This window comes from Siphateles boraxobius, unplaced genomic scaffold, assembly GCF_051911475.1.
Source record: "Siphateles boraxobius isolate OS27281-9 unplaced genomic scaffold, OSU_SipBor_1 18, whole genome shotgun sequence".
In the NCBI taxonomy this organism is placed as follows: Eukaryota; Metazoa; Chordata; class Actinopteri; order Cypriniformes; family Leuciscidae; genus Siphateles; species Siphateles boraxobius.
The window spans coordinates 12,765,466-12,790,089 of NW_027508788.1; the positions used below are offsets into that span (position 1 = coordinate 12,765,466).

General features: G+C 37.8%; 1 protein-coding gene across 2 annotated transcripts; it reads left to right on the top strand.

The window, feature by feature from the left end:
• The first annotated feature begins 108 nt into the window (after positions 1-108).
• Positions 109-23,291, top strand: LOC143741178 (uncharacterized). Of its 2 annotated transcripts, none has more exons than XM_077233612.1 (4): positions 109-218; positions 16,520-16,636; positions 21,851-22,667; positions 22,858-23,291. In XM_077233612.1, the coding sequence occupies exons 2-3, from the start codon at positions 16,579-16,581 to the stop codon at positions 22,660-22,662; spliced, it is 870 nt and encodes a 289-aa protein (XP_077089727.1). In that variant the 5' UTR covers positions 109-218; positions 16,520-16,578; the 3' UTR covers positions 22,663-22,667; positions 22,858-23,291. The 2 variants fall into 2 exon arrangements, with proteins under 2 accessions (XP_077089727.1, XP_077089726.1); XM_077233611.1 differs by lacking the exon at positions 109-218 and adding an exon at positions 570-671 and having other exon boundaries at positions 16,526-16,636.
• The last annotated feature ends 1,333 nt before the right edge of the window (positions 23,292-24,624 follow it).

Below are 24,624 nucleotides of genomic sequence, written 5' to 3' on the forward strand. Positions count from 1 at the left end.
GAATATCTGAGCAACTTTCACTTTACCGCGACGCATCTCAATCTAAATGTAATGAATTCGCACCGCTGGAGTTCCGCCAGTAGAGGCGCTCGACCAACCGACGCAATGACACACATCCGAGTCTAGGAGAAGAAGAGAAGTGAGCGAGGGAAGGGAACATAAACATGAGAAGTGGAACACAGCCGTTCATTCTGCTCTAAATCTGCTGTTTTCAGACAGTGAGTACATTCATTTTATAATTTATTAGGAGAAATATAAATCTAAACGAGTCAGTTAATTTTGTGAATCACTCGGAAATTAATCAGAAATACTATGTTATTTAAAGAACAAATGAAACCTGGTAAACAGAGTTTTTTAATGCATGTAAATCATATCTAATTTAAGAGCACCATAAAAATCTGTATGAAGAGTTTAATTGTTTCTAAATAGTTGTTTGAGCATAACGCTTAAACCATGAATAATTGCGAGTGATTGTAAGTGTGATGATCATCTGCTAAATGAGCAACAACGACCACAATTCACTCCTTCAGTCAGTGAAGCTCCCACAGCCGTTCATGAGAGTCCAAGCAGGAGGAATTACTCCAGGAGAAACTACTGACATACTATTGTAAAGATGGAGATTAAGGAAGAACCCTGCAGAATAAAAGATGAAGATACAGAGGAACAAACAGGTTGGTGTTTTCCTTCATTCTGTTAAAGTTGCCCCCATTGTGCTATTTTAAAGGTTCCTAATTGTGTTTTGGAGTCATTACACTTACATGAATCTAAGTTTTAAATGATTCTCAAACGACTCATCGTACGATTCAGTCTGTCTAAGATGGTCCAGTCTGTTGTAATCCCTAAAGCTCAGTGATTGTACACACTGTAAAGACAGTAACAATAGTGTTGAATTTACCATATCAATCCGAGCTCGAGTCCGATGATGAAACATTGGAAGAACTAGTTATTCCACCCAAACCTCCATCACAAGGACTTGAGCAGGACATTTCTCAGTGATACACTACTCAGTTTGAGGTACATTATGAGATGTTGCAACTGCAATTCCTCACCATCTATTTTTATCAACAAACCCATGTGTATATTTCAATTTTTTTGTGGTGCACATGCGGGAACTGTATCATTAACAGTCAATAGTAGCGCATATGTTAGCCGAGCACTCCGCGCACGCCCTTTAAAAAAAAGAAAGAAAAAAAAAGTCAAAAAATGTTTGCATTTCAGAACCGAACGAGAAGCGCAGCGCCGCGTCTATGACAACTCGAGGTAGCCTATCGCACACCGGACGCGCACTTTGTCAGTTTATGGCCAGCAATATTGTAATGTTATGTTTAAGGACATTATGGAATTAAGATGTCTGTACTATTTTATTATTGTACTGCACAATTAAATACAACCGTTGCAAAGTCTGCATCTGAACACTTTACCTCAGAGCGTCCAACTGAATGAATTGAGAATATCACGTGAAAATCCGATAACATCAGCAATTTTCATTCAAGCAGCTGATTTCTGTCAACTACTGTAAAACTAAATGTATATTGCAGCACATGGTTGTAGCCAGTATATACACTAACGACGAGTTGAGACAAATACATGTAATTTAATATAAAACTATGCAGGGGCGAAAATTTCATCAAAATGTTGGGGGGGACAATAAACATAAACAATTCTCAAGAGCAATTTGTGAAGGGGACACCAATAATACAGGCAAAATTGTACTTGCAAGGATACGTGTACACTGAGGAAAGCCTTACTATTATTAGTGTAGCATGGAGGAAACCGTTCCATTATCCTTCTTCTCAAAGTTTCTTTCTGGTTTAATGAAATAGCTGACTAAATTGATCAAAAAATTCTTCAAAACAATACATATTTTTGTAAATAAGTTGATTTGTGTAAACAACTTATTTACAAAAAATGTATGGTTTTAAAGAATTTTTTGGTCAATTTAGTCAGCTTTTTCATTCATCAAGCCACCAAAATACAATGGCATTTTTTTTTACATACCTTTAGAACAACCGAATCAAGCCAAGTGTGTATTGTGTGTATAGATAGATAATGTAGAAAAAGTGGCACAATTTTATGCAACTGAGATGACGGGAACCGTGTTTTATTTACTACGGAAAAGTCGATTGGGCTCATAGACCCCAAAGATAAATGAGGGTTAAAGTAGCATAAGATGTTTTTACACAGACATAAATAATATTATGACGTTTTAAAAATAAAATGTAAAATATTTATATTTGAAATTATTTACAACATGAAAAGATACTTTAAATGTGAAATTAAAACCGCTAGTAGGAGGCAGTAAGTCACTGTTAATGAGTGAGTCATTGAGATTCATTCAACTGATTGTTCAAAAAGCTGATTCATTCAGTAAGGAAAGACCTCGCTGTGTTTCTTCTCAGTGCTGTGGCTTAGTTTTCAACTATTTTCGTTGGCAATATGGTGTCTAAAATATCACTTAGTTAATATTAACTTCTTGTTTATTAAACTTGTATACAATCAAAATCATATTTGTTATCATGCTGATATCTGGAGAAAAACTGCACTCTCTTCGTGTGATATTATATTAGATTAACTATATTAAATGATATAAACCGACTAAATCACAGTGAAAGCGTTAAAATCTAAATGCGCACCCGGACTAGTCTAATCTACAAGACTGACGTTACATCACGTAGTGTATGCGTACACTGTGTGGGTGTGTGTGTGGGGATATACTGTATTAAACAAGCTAGGTAAACGCAGACTGTATTAAACAAGGGTAACGTTATAATCGCTAACATACAGTTAGCAGACTACATCAGTGACAAAAGTAGCTACATTGGTACACAAGTTTGACATTTGTTTTTTTGACATGATTTATTAATGACTCAGCATCATCTATATTAAAGAGAAAATAATCACTTCATCTGATGTTTAAAGTAAATAAAATAACATTGACTTACTGGAGTTCCACCACTACTCAAAAACTTAGTTAATCTCTCCCGCCACCGGAATGTGTGTGTGTCGGTGGTGAGGTAAAAGGGGCGGAGGCAGTGGACCAAAGCACTGTGAGGCAAGCGAGGGGGGACTCAAAATGTTTAAAACGTTTTTTGTTGTTGCCCCGTTTGCATTTGTATTATTTTATTTCTTAAACAATCATTGTAAGAATATATCATTATTTTATTTACAACACACATATTTTAATGATATTTTAGGGGGGACAACCTTTAGATAGGGGGGGTCCTGACCCCCCCGACCCCCCCGCGATTTCCGCCTATGAAACTATGTAAATCGCGCTCTGTGGCACGGCAGGATTTTGAACAAGGTCCTAAAGCCGCAGCTGAGCGCCGCCGGTGTGTGTGACGGTACTGATCCACTTGTCCGTGCGACACTTCAGTCGCGCCGCACTCCGCTTTATTCCAATGGGTGACGTCACGCAACTTTAAAGCGCCCGCAAAGCATCCCGGGAAGGCGGCGCTTCATTTGGGAAAAATGCTGCGCGTCAAAAAGCTGGCCGATGCCCATCTTTATGCAAATGAATCCGTCAAACGCGACGCGTCTATCCAATAGAAGTAGTCTTTCGAGGGGCCTTTGTTCTAGACTGGCCGCTTGGTCAAAACCACGCCCATAGCGGTAAACTTGAGGAACGCCCATCAACTTACAAATGTGGAGAGGCGTGCGACACCACGCTTCAGTCGTGTCGCAAAAGTGGATCAGTACCGTCAAGCCCATAGACATCATATAGATAGACGCCCTATCGACCGCTACTGCCTATTGGCGCGGACGAGCCGTGGGGCCGCCATCTTAAACCGGTCACCCGCTCCGCTCAGTGTAATCTGTTTGGCAGGTGCAATGAGCTGCCAGCGCATTTAATTAATCATATCTCACTGAAAACCGAACGGATTTTCACGCGGGTTTTTTTTGCTGCAAATGTCATACACGTAGCTACGATACAGGACACATTGAATATTTTGTTCACAAAATACAACTAATAGTACGGTAATGTTAAATGTTAAATCTTACTTGTGTAAAGTAATCCCCGAGTGATGGTCCGCCGATTTGAGCAGGAATATGTTGCACAGTGCTCTGAAATCAACTGCTGCTATGCAACGCAAATAGGAGTATGACCTGCTTAATATGGCGGCCGCATTTCTTGCGCCACAGCGGCCAATAGGGCATCTAGTCTCTATATGATATCTATGGTCAAGCCCCGTTCACACCGCCAGCGACACGCAGCGACAAAGCGACATGATCCCATTCATTTCAATGAAGCGCTGGCGACTTCCGGCGACACGAGCGACATCGACCGTTGGCGACAGAATGTGGGCGTGACAAGAGACAAGCGACAATAGTTCAGAAATTTCAACTTTATGCAAATGAGAAGCGATTTTGGCGAGCGACAACCAATAGGAAAGAAGCCTTTTCAGTGGAGCTTACGTCACCGTCTCGAGTGCAGGGAAGACAGAAGAGTTCGAGGATGATTCCACTGTTTTATATGATTTGACTGTAACCACATATGGATATAATAAAGTGATGCATGGAAAAGAAACTGTCGACAGTCTCAGTGAGTTTAATTCATACATTTATAGTTCGAGTTTCCCCTGCATTGTGTTGACTATTAGGGACAAGAAAATTGATTATTTGTCGAATTCGAATGACGTTTTAGTAATTTATGACAGTGTGAGTGAGTTTAATTTGTTGATTGATCGATCGTTAATCTAGTAAATTATTTAATCCACTGAACACTGCTGTGGTAATATAAAAACACTCCCCCAACAGCATATACTGTTTCTTTTGAGCCTAATTCCTAGTCAAATTAAAATTGTATAGTTGTATATATCACTTGTGATCAGGGCCGGATTAAGAGTTCAGAGGCCCCTGGGCACAATGTCTTGTAGGCCCCCCCTTAGGCAGGCCAAATGTATATTTTGTCCAAGGACATTTTAATATGGCATTTACAGTTTTACTGACTTAAAAGGAACCTTGTTGTACTATGCTGGAGTAAAGTTCATAAATGGTCGGTCTTTCCCATAGGAATTTGTAAAACTATGTTGGGTGGACCTCTGTGCCTCTAGGGGGGTTCGGGGGCATGCTCCCCCGCAAGAAATTTTTTTACATTTTAAGGTTAAATGCATCCTTCTCGTGCTCTTTGAGAGATCAAAATGAAGAGCTTCAACCCATGAACTGCTCGTTGAACAAAGAAAAAGCATTGATTTGTACCAGGAAAATAAAGAGGGCTCAAACATCTTTTTAGTTTGACTGAGAGTCTCAGTCTACATTACATTATCAATGGTGCCAAACAATTATTATAATAATGTACTAATGATTTATATAATTATTCCTGTGACGTAAAATCCATATAGCCTATAAATGTAGGCTACTATATAAATGAAAATGAATATTTCAAAAGTATATTTTAGTCTACATTACACTATAATACAGGAAAATTAAAATACTTTTGTCCTAATTTTTTCACTTGCAAGAAATAAACCTTTGAGCTTTTATTTAGGAGAAAAACACCAACCATGCTGATCGCGTGAGCAAAGAGCGCACTTTTCTTTAAATCACGCAGCACAAACAGGATGCCTATTCTTAAAGTTTTGTGCTGTTTTTATAAAGGCACAAAGCCATATCATGGTTTCGATTTTAGTTTGTTGGCAAAATACAACGCTAGAGACCTTTATGTTAGGTAAGGTTATACATTTTACATCTCATATGTGTTGGGAAAAGGGAGAAGATAGAGTTCGGCAAAAGGCGGATTTGAACTCGGGTCGAGCGCATCAAAAGCTGCTTTCTAGCACTTCACGCGCTACGACCTGCGCCACTGTAGCTACCGTGAAGGGCGTATTTTTGCTAAAAAGACAGGCATTTAGTGCAAATATAAGCTCTGTTATCTAAAATATTTTTTTCTTCCCCTCGCTTGGGCCACAAGTGCGCATGGCGAACTTGCAATGAATAGGCCTACATTTTATCAGACCGGCCCTCGCGGCCTCGAAACACTACCGGCCCACCGGAGAAACTCCCGACTCTCCCGATTGCCACTCCGCCCCTGGTGCCCAGGGCCCCTTAGATGTCGTGGCCCCTGGGCAAGTGCCCAGTGCCCAGTTGCCCTAATGGTTAATCCAGCCCTGCTTGTGATGGTATTTTGTATAGATATGGCCAGACGTGCAGTCTACCAATAACATTAGAGCGACAGCACTACGAACGCCCACAAGCGACTTCACAGTACAGAGCCTAGCGACATACAGCGACAAAGTCGCTGGCGGTGTGAATGTAGCTTAAAGCCCCGTTCACACCGCCAGCGACGCGCAGCGACAAAGCGACATGATCCCATTCATTTCAATGGAGCGCTGGCGACTTCCGGCGACAGGAGCGACATTGACCTTTGGCGACAGAATGTGGGCGTGTCAAGCGACAAGAGACAAGCGACAAAAGTTCAAAAATTTCAACTTTATGCAAATGAGAAGCGATTTTGGCGAGCGACAACCAATAGGAAAGAAGTCTTTTCAGTGGAGCTCACGTCACCGTCTCGAGTGCAGGCAAGACAGAAGAGTTCGAGGATGATTCCACTGTTTTATATGATTTGACTGTAACCACATATGGATATAATAAAATGATGCATGGAAAAGAAACTGCCGACAGTCTCAGTGAGTTTAATTCATACATTTATAGTTCGAGTGGTGTAATTTTATGATGCAAGTTTAGTAACGTTACTCCTGCAGTTCATATTACAGTTTCCCCTGCATTGTGCTGACTATTAGGGACAAGAAAATTGATTATTTGTCAAATTCGAATGACGTTTTTGTAATTTATGACAGTATGAGTGAGTTTAATTTGTTGATTGATCGATCTTTAATCTAGTAAATTATTTAATCTACTGAACACCGCTGTGGTAATATAAAAACACTCTCCCAGCATATAACAGAATACTGTTTCTTTTGAGCCTAATTCATAGTCAAATTAAAATTGTATAGTTGTATATATCACTTGTGATGGTATTTTGTATAGATATGGCCAGACGTGCAGTCTACCAATAACATTAGAGCAACAGCACTACGAACGCCCACAAGCGACTTCACAGTGCAGAGCCTAGCGACATACAGCGACAAAGTCGCTGGCGGTGTGAACGGGGCTTTAGTTACACTCATAGAGAATAATGTGTTCGAATTTTAAAAGACATGGCACTGCGCGACGCGGCGCTGCGCTTCTCGTCCGGTGTGCAACCCCTTTTTGGAAATGGACAGCCGCCGACACGAACACACCTATTTACTTGATAATAAAGCCGTAAAGTAGGCTATCTTTCAACTCAGGACCATAGCTCAGGACAGCGCCACTTCTCACAAATACAGACAAGATTGGAGATCAAAAGTTTAACTGCGATCTGAGGCGTTTTCATCCGAGAAACGCTGTGATTGGTGGATAGGATATGGAGCAGGCGACTGACAGCGACATAACCAATCACAGTGTGACAGACGCTTCACATAGCACCAACTGCAATGTTTAATTTTAAATGAATGTAGCCTACTGGTAGTCTGGCACACGTGGGTGCTCGATATTTTCCGTGGGTGCTCGAGCCCCGGAGCACCCACGGTATCGGCGCCTATGATTGGAAGAACTAGTTATTCTAGTAATTGAGCAGCAGCTGCGCTACACAGAGATGCTGTCAGATGGGGACAGTGCAGCATTCAAGGAGGTGGTTGCGCTCAACCCATACCCTGGACATGAAATTGTAAAGCTTGAGTGCTTAGATCACGCTCACAAGCGCATGGGCACAGCACTTAGGAAACGGAGTGCTGAGCGTAAGTTAGGGGCGAAAGGTCAGGGTAAGCTCACTGCCAAGAAATGTAAAGCCTTGCAGAATTATTACAGGGGGGCTATTCTAAATAATCAAGGGTCACTAGATCAAATGAAGGCAGAAATATGGGCAGGTCTCCTCCACTCCATGTCTAGTGATGAAAGTCCTACACACACTAGGTGTAATCCATCCTGGTGTTGGTACAGGAGAGCAGAGGAGGATGGAAAAAAGCCAGATAGCCATAAGCTTCACACAGGTAACAAAAGGAGATATTCATAATCCCCTCTGAAAATGTCTTTTCATTGAATATATCAACAAAATGCAAAAATAATTTTGAAACTTGTTTTTTTCAATGGTCAGATTCGTCACTTCCAAATATATGCAAATTAGTGCATATTTAATTAGATATAGCCTGCTTAGCATATTTTAACATAAAATTACAGAAAACTTGCAATACATTTTTTTCTCCTATTTATGTGAGTAATCAACTGGTAAAGTTTCATGGTGATATCTGTAAGTTAAAATATTTACCCTATTCACCTGCAGTGTCTCGCCTTAAATCATGAACAATAAATGAACATTGTGAGTTGCATAAAACAACATTGACAATATTGAGAATTGAGAATTTCAAAATGAAACCGTAGCAGAGTCTCAATGCAACAGACAACGACGATTTTTTGACTGAAATCTGCGTTTTGAACGAATCATTTTAACGATTCAATTAACAATTTTTCATGAATGAATCAGCCGTTTGAACAAATCGGTTGAATGAATGACTCACTAAGACAGTGACTTGTTCAGTGACGGGTTTTAAGTACCCTTTAATTAAATTGTTACAATTAGAAATCAGTTCCTATTTAAATATTGAATTAAAAAAAACTGTCTCATAGCTTTATTTATGCAATTGTAAATGGAGTGTAAATATATTAATGCCAGTTCTGATGCCGCTTATTTGTCATCTCTGCACTGCAAAGAAGGATTTTGATGTAATGATTTAACTTAACTGGTAACAGTGGTATTGTGTTATTATTCTAATATAATTTAATTTGAATGTTAGAATTTGACATAAAAGGTTATGCATACCTTACATTTACATTTACATTTATTCATTTAGCTGATGCTTTTATCCAAAGCGACTTACAATTGCTCTATGTCAGAGGTCGCACGCCTCTGGAGCAACTAGGGGTTAAGTGTCTTGCTCAGGGACACATTGGTGTCTCACAGTGGATTCGAACCCGGGTCTCTCACACCAAAGGCATGTGTTTTATCCACTGCGCCATCACCACCCCTGAGTGGTGCATACCTCAAAGTAAAAAAAATTAAAAATAAAAGTCCATATATAAGTGAAAATGCCCCTGGAAATCAATTTAAGCTTGCAAATATTGCCTGTTAATAAAAAATAAAAAATAATAATTTCTGTCACTGCTGTGAACTGACCACTGCACAGGGCCGGCCCGAGGCATAAGCGAACTAAGCGGCTGCTTGGGGCCACCAGGGGCCCCCCAATCGAGTTTAAATTTTTTTTTTATTATTAGATGACTTAAACAAGTGACATAAATCTATGCGCATAATCTAGTCACCTCGCGAGTGCATAGACAATTCGTGCGCAACTGCGCATAGTCACGGTATCGGTTTAAGTTGGAGAAAATAGCCACAGGGGAACATAGCCTTCTTGGTGTAAGGTTAGCAGTTTGAATAAATAATAAACATAGCAGTTTGAACTCTTCTCCACTTTATTATACCACACATCAGATCACTAACTCCAAAAACCCGCGACACTCCGGTACCAAGTGCGCACAACCCATTCCTATCTACGGCAAGCCCCGAGGGGAAAAATAGATTGCATACACAGATACAACGAGCGCCAGTACATTACCCGTATTATAGTAACAGACTTTGTTGGATTCTGTCATAATAATAATAAAAAAGATTTTTTAATAATAAAAAAGACAATAATAAAAAAGATTTTGAGGACAGTTACACTGTATTGAGACAGTAGAGAAATAATAATAATATTTTTTTACAGTTTTCAACAATAATTGTCATTGCTGAACCCTTGTTCTTGTTATGTTTCTGATTTCTCAGTTTTGTCATTATTTTTTGCAAATAATTTATTTTATATACGTTTTGAGACAGTTTGTTTTAAGAAGTTTCAAAGAGTTAGTAAAAGAGTAAAGTAAAAGTTTCAACTTTTTTATTTAAGTAGGCATTAATTTTTTATTTTTTATTTATTTTGTATTAATACATAACCTCACTGTATTCATTTATGATGTATCATTATTGCGTGACATTTGTGTCAATAATTGTCAAGCACAGGTGACTTTGCGTAGTGGGAGGGGGCCCCCAAATCAAATTCTGCTTAGGGCCCCCAAAAGGCTCGGGCCGGCTCTGCCACTGCAATAGAATATGAAAAATATGAATATCTTCGTGAGTCAGCTTATCTGTCAACGAAAGGCCTAACCCAGCCATAGTAGCAGTACACAAACACAATCAGTAAAATATCATCTAATTATCAACAAGAGTTTGAAATTATCGAGACATATTTTTGTCAATATTGCGCACCCCTAATGTAAGGTATTAATTTTGATTTGACTTTAAAAATTCTGCAGATACCCTGTGAAACTATATTTACCTTTTTTGAAATAATCCATTAAACCTGCTGAGAAACGAGGAGCGTGAACTAAAATGAGCAGTTCCGGGAAACTCATGAATATTAATGTAAGCTCCGCCCACTGCCTCTACAGATGCACAACTCACTTTTGCTCCACATTTCACAGTGCAAAAGGGAGAGCACGCGAAACTTGTCACTTGAAAGGTAAAAACAGTGTTTTTCTGTCGCAGCAGATTCAAGCAGCTGTAGTTAAGTACTTGTGTTTGTGCCAGAAAAATAGTTTGCAACTCTCATTGGATGAATTCACATACTGATTTCCGGATGAGCAAAATTTCTCTGTGACAAATTTTTTGATGCGGGTGTTTAAATCTGTTTTGCACCATATTCCCTGCAGCAACTGTTGCAAAAATGAGAGCGCACGAGTTTCTTAATTTGTGATTTGTAGAAGAGGATTTGTGCTCCTGCAATGAAGAATTTGAGAAGGTGTAACTGTTGTGTTGTGTTTGTGTGACTTTAAATTTACTGATACACGTGTGGCTATTCTCTACAACTACAAATTTCACTGTCACAGGCGTTCAGTTGATTTGCACCAAATATACCTTCATAGAGCACTGACGTGAATTAAAGTTTGCTTTATAGGTTGTATCAGCGATTGTGGGTGACGTAACTCCTGTTTGTGTTTGAAGCGAGATCCCAAACAAACTAATGCTCTTATTGAATCTATTGAAGATGGATCCTTGAGCCCCACAATGAGTCAAGGCTTGATTATACTAATCCCCAAACCAGATAAAGATCATAGATATTTAGATAATCTCCGACCAATCACTTTGCTTAACAATGACTATAACATTTTTACACACGTTCTTGTCAATAGATTGAAAGAGGGCCTTAATGGGGTTATTAATGAGGTTCAATCGGGATTCCTTAAAGGAAGATCTATTCACAACAATGTAAGACTAGTATTGGATATGGTTGAATACAATCATTTGATTAAGGATGATGGAAATATTCTTTTCTTAGACTTTAAGAAAGCCTTCGACACGTTAGAGCATAGGTTTTTATTTAAATCTTTAGAGCACTTTGGTTTTGGTGAGCACTTTGTCAATATTATAAAAATGATTTATAAAGATATGAACAGTTCCATTTCTCTTCCTTGCGGTACTTCACAAAGATTTTCTATTAGTCGTGGAATAAGACAGGGCTGCCCCTTATCCCCTCTTTTATTCATTTTGTTTGCAGACATGTTGTCTACTTTAGTTATCCATGATCGAACAGTACAGAAATTAAATGTATTTGATAAAAGCATAGCAATCAGTCAATTGGCAGATGATACTACGTTATTTTTAAAAAACAAGGATCATATTCCTCTGGCTATTTCATTAGTTAATACTTTTTCTAAGGCATCAGGACTCCAACTAAATTTAAACAAATGTGAACTTTTTGCCCTTCACCAGAGTGATTTCACTTGTCTGCATAATATTCCGGTAAATAATAAGGTGAAATATTTAGGCATTACAATTTCCAAAGATCAGAAAATGTGTACGAAAGACAATTTTGAAAATAATCTACAAAAAGCAAACCGAATCTTAAATTGCTGGTTACAGAGAGACCTTTCAATTTTTGGTCGAATCCTATTAACCAAAGTGGAATATTTATCCAGATTAGTTTACCCCGCTCTTTCTTTAGCTCCCCCTGCAAAGATTATTAAAACATGCTCCCGTAAAATGTATAATTTTATTTGGAGGCACAAAGCTCATTATATTAAAAAAGCGGACATCATTAAATCTTACGAACAAGGTGGTTTGAATGTGATTGAATTTGAAAACATGAATATTTTGTTAAAACTCAAATGGCTAAAAATGTTTGTATGTAATGAAGATAGTTTTTGGTTTACAGTTCCTTCAGCTTTATTTCAAGAATTTGGTGGAATTCAATATTTTCTCAAATGTGATTTTGATTTATCCAAACTCCCGGTGAAACTATCAACATTCCATCAACAAGTTCTCTTATTTTGGAAATTAGCACATACGCACAATTTTACACCTCATAGTGTTTCTATTTGGAACAACAAATATATTTTGCACAGGAACAAGTCTTTATGCTTTAAGAATTGGCTAAGCAGAAGCATATGGTCAGTGAGGGATCTAATGGATGAAAAGGGTAACCTTTTAGACTATAATGCTTTTACATTAAAGCATGGATTTACTTGTCACCCGAAAGAGTTCTTCACTGTCATTAATGCAATACCCTCTGATATAAAAATGCTGATGAGATACGCTCTTTCTTATGCTGAAGTTAATCCAGCTCCTCCCAATTTATTCATTGGAGATATTCATTTTTAAAAGTGCTCATTGTACTAACAAGTATATAAGACAGGTTGTATTAAAAAGGTGTTATCCCTGTCAAATTAAAAGAAATAAGTTGGATCACATGTTTAATGAGACTACTGTAAAATATCTTAGTACAGCTTATTTAAGTTTTCCTATTCCCCCTAAAGCAAAAGAAACGCACTTCAAAATCACTTGAATGAAACTTAAATGAAACTTAAAATCGCTTAAAATCGCACTTAAATGAAATTTATCCTTCTAACAAACTCTTAAATCAAAAATTTAATATAGATATTGTCCCCTGTTCTTTCTGTAATAACCTTTCTGAAGACACAGTCCATATCTTCTTTACATGCAATTTGTCCAAAATCTTCTGGATATCAATTCAGAACTGGTTGATAGAAAAGGAGGTGGTTGTTGATGGTTTTACTTTTACTTTACAACATATTTTATTTGGAATTCCCAAAGACTGCTGTGCTAATTTTTATTTGATTAATAACATTGTAATAATGGCAAAATATTTCATTCACAAATGTAGATTTTTTAAATCCCTCCCACTACTTGTTGTGTTCAAAAATGAATTAAAGTGTTTTTCTAGAGCCCTTGAAGGAATGAGAGGTGGGAGTGCGATAAAGCAACTTGATCTTTTAATTTCATTTGATTTGGTGTGATATTGCCCCTTAATTTTAAATTTTAAATTTTTATTTTATTTACCTTTATTTGTTTATTTAATTTTAACCCTAAGTTAATGTAAGATATGATTTCCAAGTTTGTATTTATTTTTGTTATATTGTGTTGAGCCTTTCATGCGATATTCTTACACACTGTAGAAGGAATGCATTTGCCTTGGTTGTATGTATTTTTTTGTATTAAATAAATTTTTTTTTTTTTTTAAATTAAAAAAAAGATCCCAAACAAACCAAGTTAGCTCGCCCCTCCCTCCTGGAAAATAACTATAATGCTCGCGCATTTCTTAAAGCGACAGACACATGAAATTCAGATCGACGCTCTACCTCAATGATGGCTCATTCTGCTAGGCAAGACATTATAGTTGTTTTTGTAACATAATTTTATAACCAAGTAAATATAATATCCGTTACTTGCACATTCAATATTGTGTATTCTCAAATAGGCTAATGCAGAGAATGTTTTAGTGTTTTTTACTTTGTATGCATGAACATTATGCTGTGAACTACATAGCTCGCTTCCAGCTTTGCTCCCAGCTAACAAAATTGTCATTTGAAATATACATGATTACCAGCAAGGTGTCTTATCATAGCCTATTATCATTTATTTAGTACAGTTCTGTACGAGGGAGAGGTATAGGGCTGCTTCGTTGATAGCTTCTTCTTCAGCTCCGACTTCGCGTGCAGCCGTGCATGAGCGAAAAACCTCACAACACCCCCCCCCCCCCCCCCGTCGGTGATTGGTTGGAACACTATTTATTTTGTTTTTGTGTAGAATAGTTGTTTTTGTGTGCAGATCTCAGAGCCTCTCAGAAACACGTTTTGTTTTGACAGCCTGCTTATGGTGCGGGCAGCTAGCGGGTCGTTAGGAAAGATTAGATGAATGTGATCATTTATGTTAGGGCCTTAAATCGCTGATTCAACCATTAATCATTACTCAAAGTAGTGAGAGCTAAAGGTTGACCAATAGTGAATGTTACCTTTTGTGAAAACATTTGTTCCAGGAAAAGCGTATCCGCAACAGGAGTTACACATTCTGACATGCATGCATCTTAGAAGGTGTTGGTAAAATAACACATTAGATGATGCATCATCACCCTGCACATGTTAAACCTTTATCTAAATATGTTACAGTTTAAAAGTAAATCCACATTGTTCTTAAGGGGGGCATGTTCCCCCATGTTCACCTACTATTTGCACCTGAATGTTATTATATATTATATTATTTGTAGCGTTTATACGCCCATATAAATATAACTAATTATTATTTAATAACGGATTATGATCAATAATTAATAGTAATAATTAATAATTATTTTCAGAATTTACTGTAGCAGAATCAATAGTATGATAATTTTATCAGTTCATCCAATGAACGGAAAGCATAAACAATTATTAATTCTAGGAAATATAATATCTTCCTGGCCAAGAAAGACTAATTCCCAGCTAACAGCTAAATTTAGAAATAATTCAAGGGTAAAAGCATAGGTAGCTTAGATCGCAGTTCAAGACAATAAATTTGTAAGCACATAACACAAGTATTGCTTCTCTTTTCAAATACAAACAATACTTTATTGATTATAAGACTAACACATAAAACTAATATCTAACACACACACACACATTCATACGAGTTGCAGAAAGAAAGAGAGTGAGGAAGAATGAGTTTTAGGAGTCAGATGGTGAGATCCCAAGTTTCTATATGCACTTAAAAGACATGACCTGAACGAACCATCAATCATCGATTTAACCCTTCTATCGTTTCTTAGGCGGGTTATCCAATTTTATATTAAGCACCAGTTCAGTTAAGAGTCTGAAGGCTACTTGCTTGTCTTCGGTTTGCTTTGGGGATTCCCTTTTGTCGGTGTAAAGGGGTTTCCCGGGTCCGTTGCTTGGCTGGTGGTCTCCTCGTGCCTGCTAGATCTTGGGCAGCCAATCACGTGGTGTGTTGGCGGATGGATGAAAGTCTTTGAAGTTGGTAGCGCGTTGCAGTCGAAACGTTTAAACGAAACTTTGCAGCAAAACTTAACTTGAAACAAGACTTTTAACGGAAAAGAAAACAAAGGAAAAGAAAGGAAAGTGAGACGAGTTAGATGGCTTAGCTGTTTTAAACCCTGATCTTGATTTGGGTCGTTTGTCTCTATGCGTCAACATGGTTACTATAACCATCGTCTGCTCCACCCGACTTGGAGAGAGAGAGAGAAGAGAGCAGAGGAGCGAAGAGAGAGAGCACAAGAGAGCACTTCTGTGTTCGGGTCTAAGATTTTAAACTCAAAGTTTGTCTAACCTCCAGGGTGAGTTCTGGCCAATTACACACTGGCTTAATTTAGGAGGTGGCTCTATTTTCTTCTTATCGTAAATCATGCGTTATCTGTGATCTCCTTGCTCTCCAGCACTAGCAGAGAGAACAAGAGGCCACAGTTTAGCCATTATTACTATTATAAGAATACAAAACATTTTACCCAGATTTCAATCAAGCCAAGAAGAACGTACGATCCTGCCGACAGGAAGCACGACACACTTTCATTCACACACCTAATATTTATAACAATTATGAATTGTATGGCATCTAAGCATATTAGACACACACATATATTGTAGAAACAATATAGAATTATGTAGTTGCATGATGTTTGATTATAAGTCCATCGAGAATTGTTCTGGGATGAGTTTTATGGATTTTGATATGTAAAGTGTGTTAGTGTGTAAAGTTTATGGGGTTTAAGCCATTCCAGTCTGAGGTCAGGGATAGTTCCTGCTGAAGTCTGTTTGTTGTTCATCTCTCATGGGACCTTGGTCCTTAAGAAAGACGTAGTCTGTCAGTCGCAGGGGTCAGGTGACCTCTTGTTAGGGCCTCTTGTTTCACCATTTCTGAACAGATCTGTCATGCCAAATTATAAAACGTTGACAACGTTCTTCCTTTAGTTAAACAATAAAAAGTCTTTTTGGTTACAGACTCTCCGGAGCCTAGGGGTGATTTATGGCTCTGGGTTTGGTGATTTGAATCTGGAATGTGAAGCCTCTTTTGTGTGATTATGTATGAACAATCACCTAAAAGCTTCAATTGTGTTTGGTTCATTCTCGTAGTCGCTACATATTATATATTCCCATCTTCCTACAGGAGAAGCAGCAAGCAGGAGGAATTACTCCAGGAGAAACTACAGACATACTATTGTAAAGATGGAGATTAAGGAAGAACCCTGCAGAATAAAAGATGAAGATACAGAGGAACAAACAGGTTGGTGTTTTCTATAATATTTGAAGGCTACATGCTAATGTTCAAATGTATTAATTATATATATATATATATATATATCAGTAGGTGGACAACCAGAATAATACTTTTACCGCCGCGGTTCTGCCGCGTCGGTAAAATTTGGGGTGTATTTGCTGCCTAAGAGGCGCTACAATCACAGACTTTGAATAGTGACCGTTTATTCTCTCTATTGCGTAATCTGCCGCCGCACCGCGGCTCATTCAGAGCAATTGAAAGCTGGTAGCACATTAATTCAAGTGAAACGTAGTTAAAATAATTCATAATCACAATACAGAAATTAGTGCTGGCAGGTTTGACCAAAAATTTATATCACGTTTTTTTTTCAAAACTATGCCGGTTTTACGGTTTATGACGTTTTTTTTTTCATGCATAATCAGGTGTTCAAAGCATTTTCTACCGGTTGAGAGAGGAATTACTGCAGTAAATTGACTTAGGATGGTCTATTTTACTGTCATTAGTGAATATTGTAGAATAGAATAGCTAATAACGTTCTACGTTCTTATAACCAGGAAATAACGTTAATACAACGTTTATATAACGGGAGAATTTAACGTTCTAATGACGTTTGAATGATGTTCTTATAACCAAGCAAGAACGTTAATACAACGTTTATATAACGGTAGAATTGAACGTTCTTATATCATTTTGAATAAAGTTCTTATAACCAAGAAATAACGTTAATACAACGTCTAAAAAACTGGACATTTTGAATGTAACGTTTTTATAACTTAATGGGAACGTTATGAAAACGTTCTTATAACCTAAAATTGTTAGCTGGGGAAGAGGAGAGATTTGCGATTGCACTGAACACGTTTTAAGTGCAGGATTCCAGGCCTGATAGCGCTCCGGCGCCACACCGGATTTCCGGCGTACAGACGTGTCTGCGGAAAAAAGAAAAGAAAAAAAAGCGGAGTTCGACCAATCATAGCGCTGGGTTCATTCCCCAAATAGCAAGCTGGTATGATTGACAGATGCGTAAGGCCTATCATTAAAAAGAGACTGAAAATCGACAGCAATAAAGAATCCCGCTCGATCCCGCTTCCACTCCCGCGGCCGCCTCTGATTGAGTTCATAAGCGAGGACCGTAGTAGTCACGGTACTTCTGACTCCTGAAGGTAAACGGGCTGGGGTGGATGTGGAAAGTTGAAGTATTGTATTGAGTTAATTTAATCTGGATTCTATAATCTGGATTCTATTATCACACGGAGTGATCGCAATCGCATGGGTTATCTTAAAATACTCCGTCATTCATGTCACTCAGATAAGATGAAGACATCATACAGCCATGCAAATTATAAAATGTTTAAGTATTGATGAACAATAAATCTAAATAAAATTAAAATCGCTATGGCTTAATGATTATGAAAGTGCTGTGATTTGTGGATTAATTAACTGATAACAGTCTGCAAACAGGCGTTTATTTATTCATTCTCAGTGTTGAGAAACGTAGCCTGCATGTGTTACGTTATTGTGTTATAATAACTAAAGTACCTAATTATGTTACATAATAATTTTGTATGAAAACTAGCGCGTTACTTATGGATAAGAAACCGTTGTATCAGTGCTGCGCGAGAGATAATTGTAAAATGAAAATTTACGAACCGTTTTGTTCTTGGTTTCTGTTTTTTTTTCCTGTCAAAATGCCAGAAAGCATTTTTTATTATTCATCCCGTGTTTTTAAAATTCGTTAAATGACGGACGTTTTACTATTAACACAGGCCTATGTCAGATTCTTCTATTTGATATTCTTTTTAGAATAAGTGGTTCGTTTTGCTATTATTGGTCCTGTGACAGGACTCCTGTCTATTCATTGTCAACTATTTTCTATAAGTATGTTTGTATTGGCTAACGTTTATTCAGCTAATGCGTGTCCTGTTTAAAATGTGCAATGTTCAAATGCAAAGACAGCAAGGCACAAATAAAAGCCCTTTTTTCTTTTCTTTTTATCAAGTAGGCTATCATATTTGGATATTGAAATAACAAATTAAGTACAACTATCTTAAATGTACAAAAATGTTTTTTTACTGTTTTCTAGGGGTTTCTTAATTTTAGACTAGTTGACCAGCACACATTATTTTGCAATGCAATATTAATCATGGAAAAAATACATTGCAGTGCAGTGCAAGTGAAATTTAGGATTTGGGTCGAATTCAAAAAACTAAAAAGAGTTATGAAGATAGGCATGTGTTTGTGTGTGTCTTGCATTCTCAAAAAATAATGACAAAAATATATGACAACAATATTAGAAGACTAGAAGTGTCAGAGAACACTTTGTGTCAGAAATTAGCGGAGGATAAACTTGCCCTTACGCATCTGTCCCAGGGAAAAAAGTTCAGGCTCAGGATTTTTTCTACTATCACCCCTGGGATTCTCTGAGCGAGCCCAGAGAAAATAGACCTATTTTAACAAGAGCAGCGTATATCTGAGAGCGCGGCACATTATATTCAGCGCACGAGCAGAGAGATTCGCGCTTGCTCATTATATTAATGTACTTTCACGCTACAATTAGTGCTGCCGCGATTAGTCGACTTAGTCGACGTAATCGACCATGCAAATTAGTCGACGGCAATTTTTTTAGTCGACGTGTCGTTTTACTATTGACCGCCTATTTATTTTTGGTCTCCCGTCTCAAACGGCTGACTTTAATTCACCTCCACACAGCAGTCTGTGCGCCGTGCGCGGCCTGCTGGTTAATCTGCTATCCTCTTCCTTCACGTTCCCGCCCCGCCTTCACTGCTTTGGTATGAAAAATTGCGGAGGCAGGTGACGGTGCTTTCAAAGTGGGCTCGTTTGCTGCGGTCCGAGCGCGATTGTTCCCGGCGCCCCCCGCAGCGTTGGTCTGTTTCACACTCAACTTAATTCTATCGAACACTGGTGCGTTTGCGTGCATATTATGCCATCGCAAACGTGCACGGCGCATGATAGAAAACAGAACGCGGGTCAGTATTGTGTTTTTCAAACGGACTCTTTTGAGGAGACAATGGATTTCCAAATGTGTTGCCCTGATTCCACGCGCAAAGCACGAATACACTACAGGCTCACTCTCGCTCGTATCCAAGGTAAATCATCAACACTATCATCCCTTACATATGTTTTTTTAACTAAATACATCATAATAAGCTAAAACGCATGCGCAGGTTACTTTACTTCCTGAACAAGTGCGCACCTGAGTCCGTGTTATTTTCACATTCACGCAAACCGCGGCACGGGCCCGCCATGCACGCAAGTGTAAACGCGAGCTGCATATCTGCCTGCCTGCTTTCAGCGCGACTCATTATTAGGCAGAGCTATGCGTAGTGGGCTAGACTCTTTCAATTCCAATTTATTTGTGTAGCGCTGTTCACAATATCAGAAAATGCATGTATTGCATCTACTTTACAATTCAGAGTGATGTTATCAGTTATGCATTTCAGAAATGTACATAAAAAATTTACAGTAAGCTAATAAAAATTTATTTAACAGCATAGATGAACAAAGAGCTAATTTAATTAATACATACATGTTTGTTAATAGAGGATTAGATTAGGACTCTGACTAATATGGTATAGCATAATGGAAATGCAGATAGTTAATGCTTTGATTGTTAATACATAATGTTTTTGAACAGGTGACATTTTATGTTTTGGCCCTTCAGTTGAGTTCAAAATTAAATGGACACAATGAAATAACAAACACTTGATTTTTTTTTTAAATTAGTCGTTTAGATTAGTCGACTAATCGAAAAATTAGTCGAAAGATTAGTCGTTAGAAAATTAGTCGTTAGTGGCAGCACTAGCTACAATAATGCGCTCTCGACATTTGACAGGAAAATAACGCCATTGTTCCGCAGCATCCATCTTCCCTATAACGTAACACCCGAGCACTGCTGTTTACCATCGCCTCGCAGTCGCTGCTTAGAAGTGCAACAATGTAAAGATACATGTAATGACCCAATACCTACAAAAAAGTCTCTTGGAACGTAGCCCTAAACACAACTGAAAGTCAGCTATTTTTAACTTTTTGTGCAGTTTTTGCCATTTCCAGACGTTGTACTTTAACCAACTCCTCCTACAGTTTTAATCTGATCATCTTCAAATTTGGTGAGTGTAATCTTAAGGCCTTTGCGACGTTAAATTGCGAAGATCTTGAGTTTTCGTCGAAGGATGTGCCCTCGGCGGCCTGACAAATATAGATGTGCAAACCCAGTTTCAGCCTCTGGGTGGAATATGCATCATCAGAGTAGTTCTCTGTAAATTTTGCTTGCAGTTCCGATGTTGCTAGGCAACCACAAACAACCTGCAGTAACTCAGGCAAACAATGTCCGATCTGCCCCAAACTTCACATGTTTGATAAGAGTCCTGTCCTGAACACATGACCATGCTCATATTCGGTTATAGCAATAGCGCCACCTGCTGGTATTGTTGCATATTTAAAAATATATATATACAGTATATATTTGATATGGTCTATTTAGGCTAATTATAGCATTGATTACTGTGGAGGGGGGAAATCCCCCACCGGCAAATCGCACCTTGCTTAGCTTAGGTTATGTTTTTAAAAATTCTTTCTGCATGGAACCCCATTAAGTTTTATTTTCTATTTTTTTAACAGAACTGCTTTTGAAGACGTAAATTCAGTCAATCTGTTGGATGAGATTTGTGCCCTAAGTGTAAAATGGAAATGCATGTTAATTTTATAAATACCATGTTTATTCGGGATTTGAAACGGTGTCATCAAAATGATCGAAACCTAAGTTCTACCACTCGACCACTTTTCTCACTGAGAAATGCCCAGAAGTTGGGTTGTTCAGCAGTCAGTGTGAGCGTGCACGAGAGAAGCATTCTCATTCCTCAATAGTTTAGCGTCATTGATTGCACCCAATTTATTTTCACTGACTGTGAGATAGGCCTAATTTAACTTTTGATTCATAAAATGTTCTGCTCTAAACGTTTGCTATATTCTATATAAAATGTAGGCTACTTTTACATAATTACGTTTTGCTTTCGCTAAATCTCCCTTTGCACCACCTGGTGGTCATTTCGCGAACGACTTTGAAATGCGACTGGTTTATTTTTGCCGCGGTGGATTTGCCGCGGCGGTAATAGGCATTCTGGTTGTCCACCTACTGTATATTTATATATATATATAATTAATAGCATTAATAATTAACTAATTTGTCCTTTAATTGAATTTTAGATCCTACTGATGTAAATGTTTTGAAACATGAGTTTCGAAAACCTCATTTCACAAATGAAGATGGAAACATTATTTCACAGACTGAAAAACAATTTACACAGAAAAGTGCTGGAAAAACTGGAGTCAATGGATCTTTAACCTGCTCCGAGTGTGGAAAGAGTTACACAAAAAAATCAAACCTCAAGAGACACATGATAATTCACACTGGAGAAAAAACGTTCACATGCACACAGTGTGGAAAGAGTTTTTTTCACATGGGAAACTTTAAAGATCACCTGAAAATTCACTCTGGAGAAAAACCTTTCACATGCAGTCAGTGTGGAAAGAGTTTCACACATAATCGTAATTTCAAAGATCATCTGCGCCGTCACTCTGGATTGAGATCATTCAGCTGTGATCAGTGTGGTAAAAAATTTGTTTCTTCATCGAACTTATGTGCACACCTTAAAGTTCATGCTGCTGTGAAGCCTTACGTTTGTACTTTCTGTGGAAAGAGTTTTTCACGACTGCAACATTTAAAAGATCATGAGACTATTCATACTGGTGTGAGACCTCATGTGTGCTTTGACTGTGGGAAGACCTTTATTACATCCACTGCCTTACAAATACACCAGAGAGTTCATACTGGAGAGAAACCGTTCAAGTGTTCACACTGTGGAAAGAGATTCTCTCAGTTAGGACACATGAAATCTCATGAGAGAGTTCATACTGGAGAGAAGCCGCACCAGTGCTCTTCATGTGGGAAGAGTTTCACCCAAACATCTCATTTACGAACTCATGTGAAAAAGTGTTGCCTGAAGTTGTCAAAATGAAAAATGTTTTACATTTGGTTCCATCAATACAGTCGGTCGTTTAAAAAAAAAAAAATATATATATATATATATATATATATATATATATATATTTATTATATACTTTTTAACCACAAATGCTCGTCTTGTACCATCACTGAGATGCACCACGTATTACATCAAGTTGGAAAGGTAGCGCAAGACGTGTTTACAAAGCGAATGGGCAAAGGCTAATACACGTACCAATAATGGTATGTACACGTAAGGACCATTTTAAACAATAAACTGACACAAATATATATAAATATGTGTCATTCAACATACATACATCATACTTGTAAACACTGGGTCTGTACTTCCGACTAGGTCTTGCGTGACCTTTCCAACGTGATGTTGTAATGCGTGGCGCATCTCAGAGATGGTACAAGACGGGCGTTTGTGGTTAAAAAGTTTATAATTATTATTTTTTTTTTTTTAAACTAAACGAACGTTTCGCTAGATAAGACCCTTATTTCTCGACTTGGATCGTGTAGAGCCTTTGAAGCAGCATTGAGAGCAATGATTGAGACTGACATTTGGACCTTCAAACCGTTGGTTGTCATTGAAGTCCATTAAATCGAGAACAAATCTAGAATGTTTTCCTCAAAAACCTTAATTTCTTTTCGACTGAAGAAAGAAAGACATGGACATCTTGGATGTCATGGGGGTTGAGTAAATTATCAGGAAATGTTTTATTCGAAAGTGAGATAATCCTTTAAGATTAAAAACGATGCTGTGCCTTCTATATTGGATCCGATATGGATGGTGCAATACACTTATGTGAGTAAAAATTTAATAAATAAAAAAAATCTGATAGTATTGCATTGTTACAGATCGTTTGATATCTAACGATAATGTGTACGTGTCTAACCAGTCACAGAAGGGTCCAACTATGAAGGATGTAGCTTGTCAAAAAGATGCACTGAATTTAACATCACAGGAACCTTGGATTGGAACCCAATCATAGCAGTGGGCGTTTACTTCCAAGTCTTCAATGTGGCACGCTCATAAAAACGTTTCAGGAGATAGAGTCAAAACCAGGGTCGAAAATAGCCTATTACTTGTTCATTTTGATGTTTTTGAATGTAAAAACCAAGCGAACGTCGTACGTTGATCCCAATTTTTTTAAAAGCCAGTTCTTGACCCCATTAAGGTTAATCATCAGTAGTAAAGGTTAATTCATTATACCTATTTAGGTTTTGCAAATTTCTGAGTTAACTTCTTTCTTTTTTTTACAGACAAGAACGATTTCATCAAACCAAAAATAAGCAAAATGAAACAATCATATGTTGTATCATGACATTGAGCTTGAAATAAAACAAAATGCAATAGAAATGTGTGTGTCACTTAAATTCAGTTTAGTTAAATTGTTGTGTAATGGAATTCAGTTCATCCAAACGGAAGTAAAGTTTGTTCCGGGGGTAAAACAAAAAAAACAAAAAATTCGTAAAGGTTCAAGGTCGTATGTCATTCTGTTCTGCTGAGTTCTCCTCATTTACCTGTGTATATAGAAGTACCTGTGTTTGCAGCTCACATTTGTCTGGTATTTGTTAATGTCTACATGTGATGGTTGTTTGGATTTATCTGCTTTCATTTATGTTTACACTCTGGATATCTATTAAACTGTCATCATATACAATACATATCTAAAATGTAAGTACTTTGAAAAGGAGTTTATAAAAAAAGCTTATATAGAGTGTCTGTAGTCCTCTCGGCTGCAATAAACACAGTTCATTATAGGCCTATGTCACGAAAAAAAACGAAGACCGGAAGCTTGTCTTTTACTAAGGACAGTTTTGCCAGATGTACGATAATTATGACCTCTGTACGATGTACGATCAATAATGTAAAAAATCCCATAATGTACGATAATTTCAGAGTTTTCAGTCGTTCGTCCAAACACACATCCTACCGCTTCTCTCTCTGACCTAGAATCATACACAC

What these genes read in the sequence shown, in the direction of transcription:
- LOC143741178 (XM_077233611.1), top strand. Translation starts at nt 614, where the DNA reads ATGGAGATTAAGGAAGAACCCTGCAGAATAAAAGATGAAGATACAGAG. An exon ending in AGATACAGAGGAACAAACAG is followed by an intron (nt 672 to 16,525) that starts GTTGGTGTTTTC and finishes CTACAGGAGAAG; the next exon opens with CAGCAAGCAGGAGGAATTAC. An exon ending in AGATACAGAGGAACAAACAG is followed by an intron (nt 16,637 to 21,850) that starts GTTGGTGTTTTC and finishes ATTGAATTTTAG; the next exon opens with ATCCTACTGATGTAAATGTT.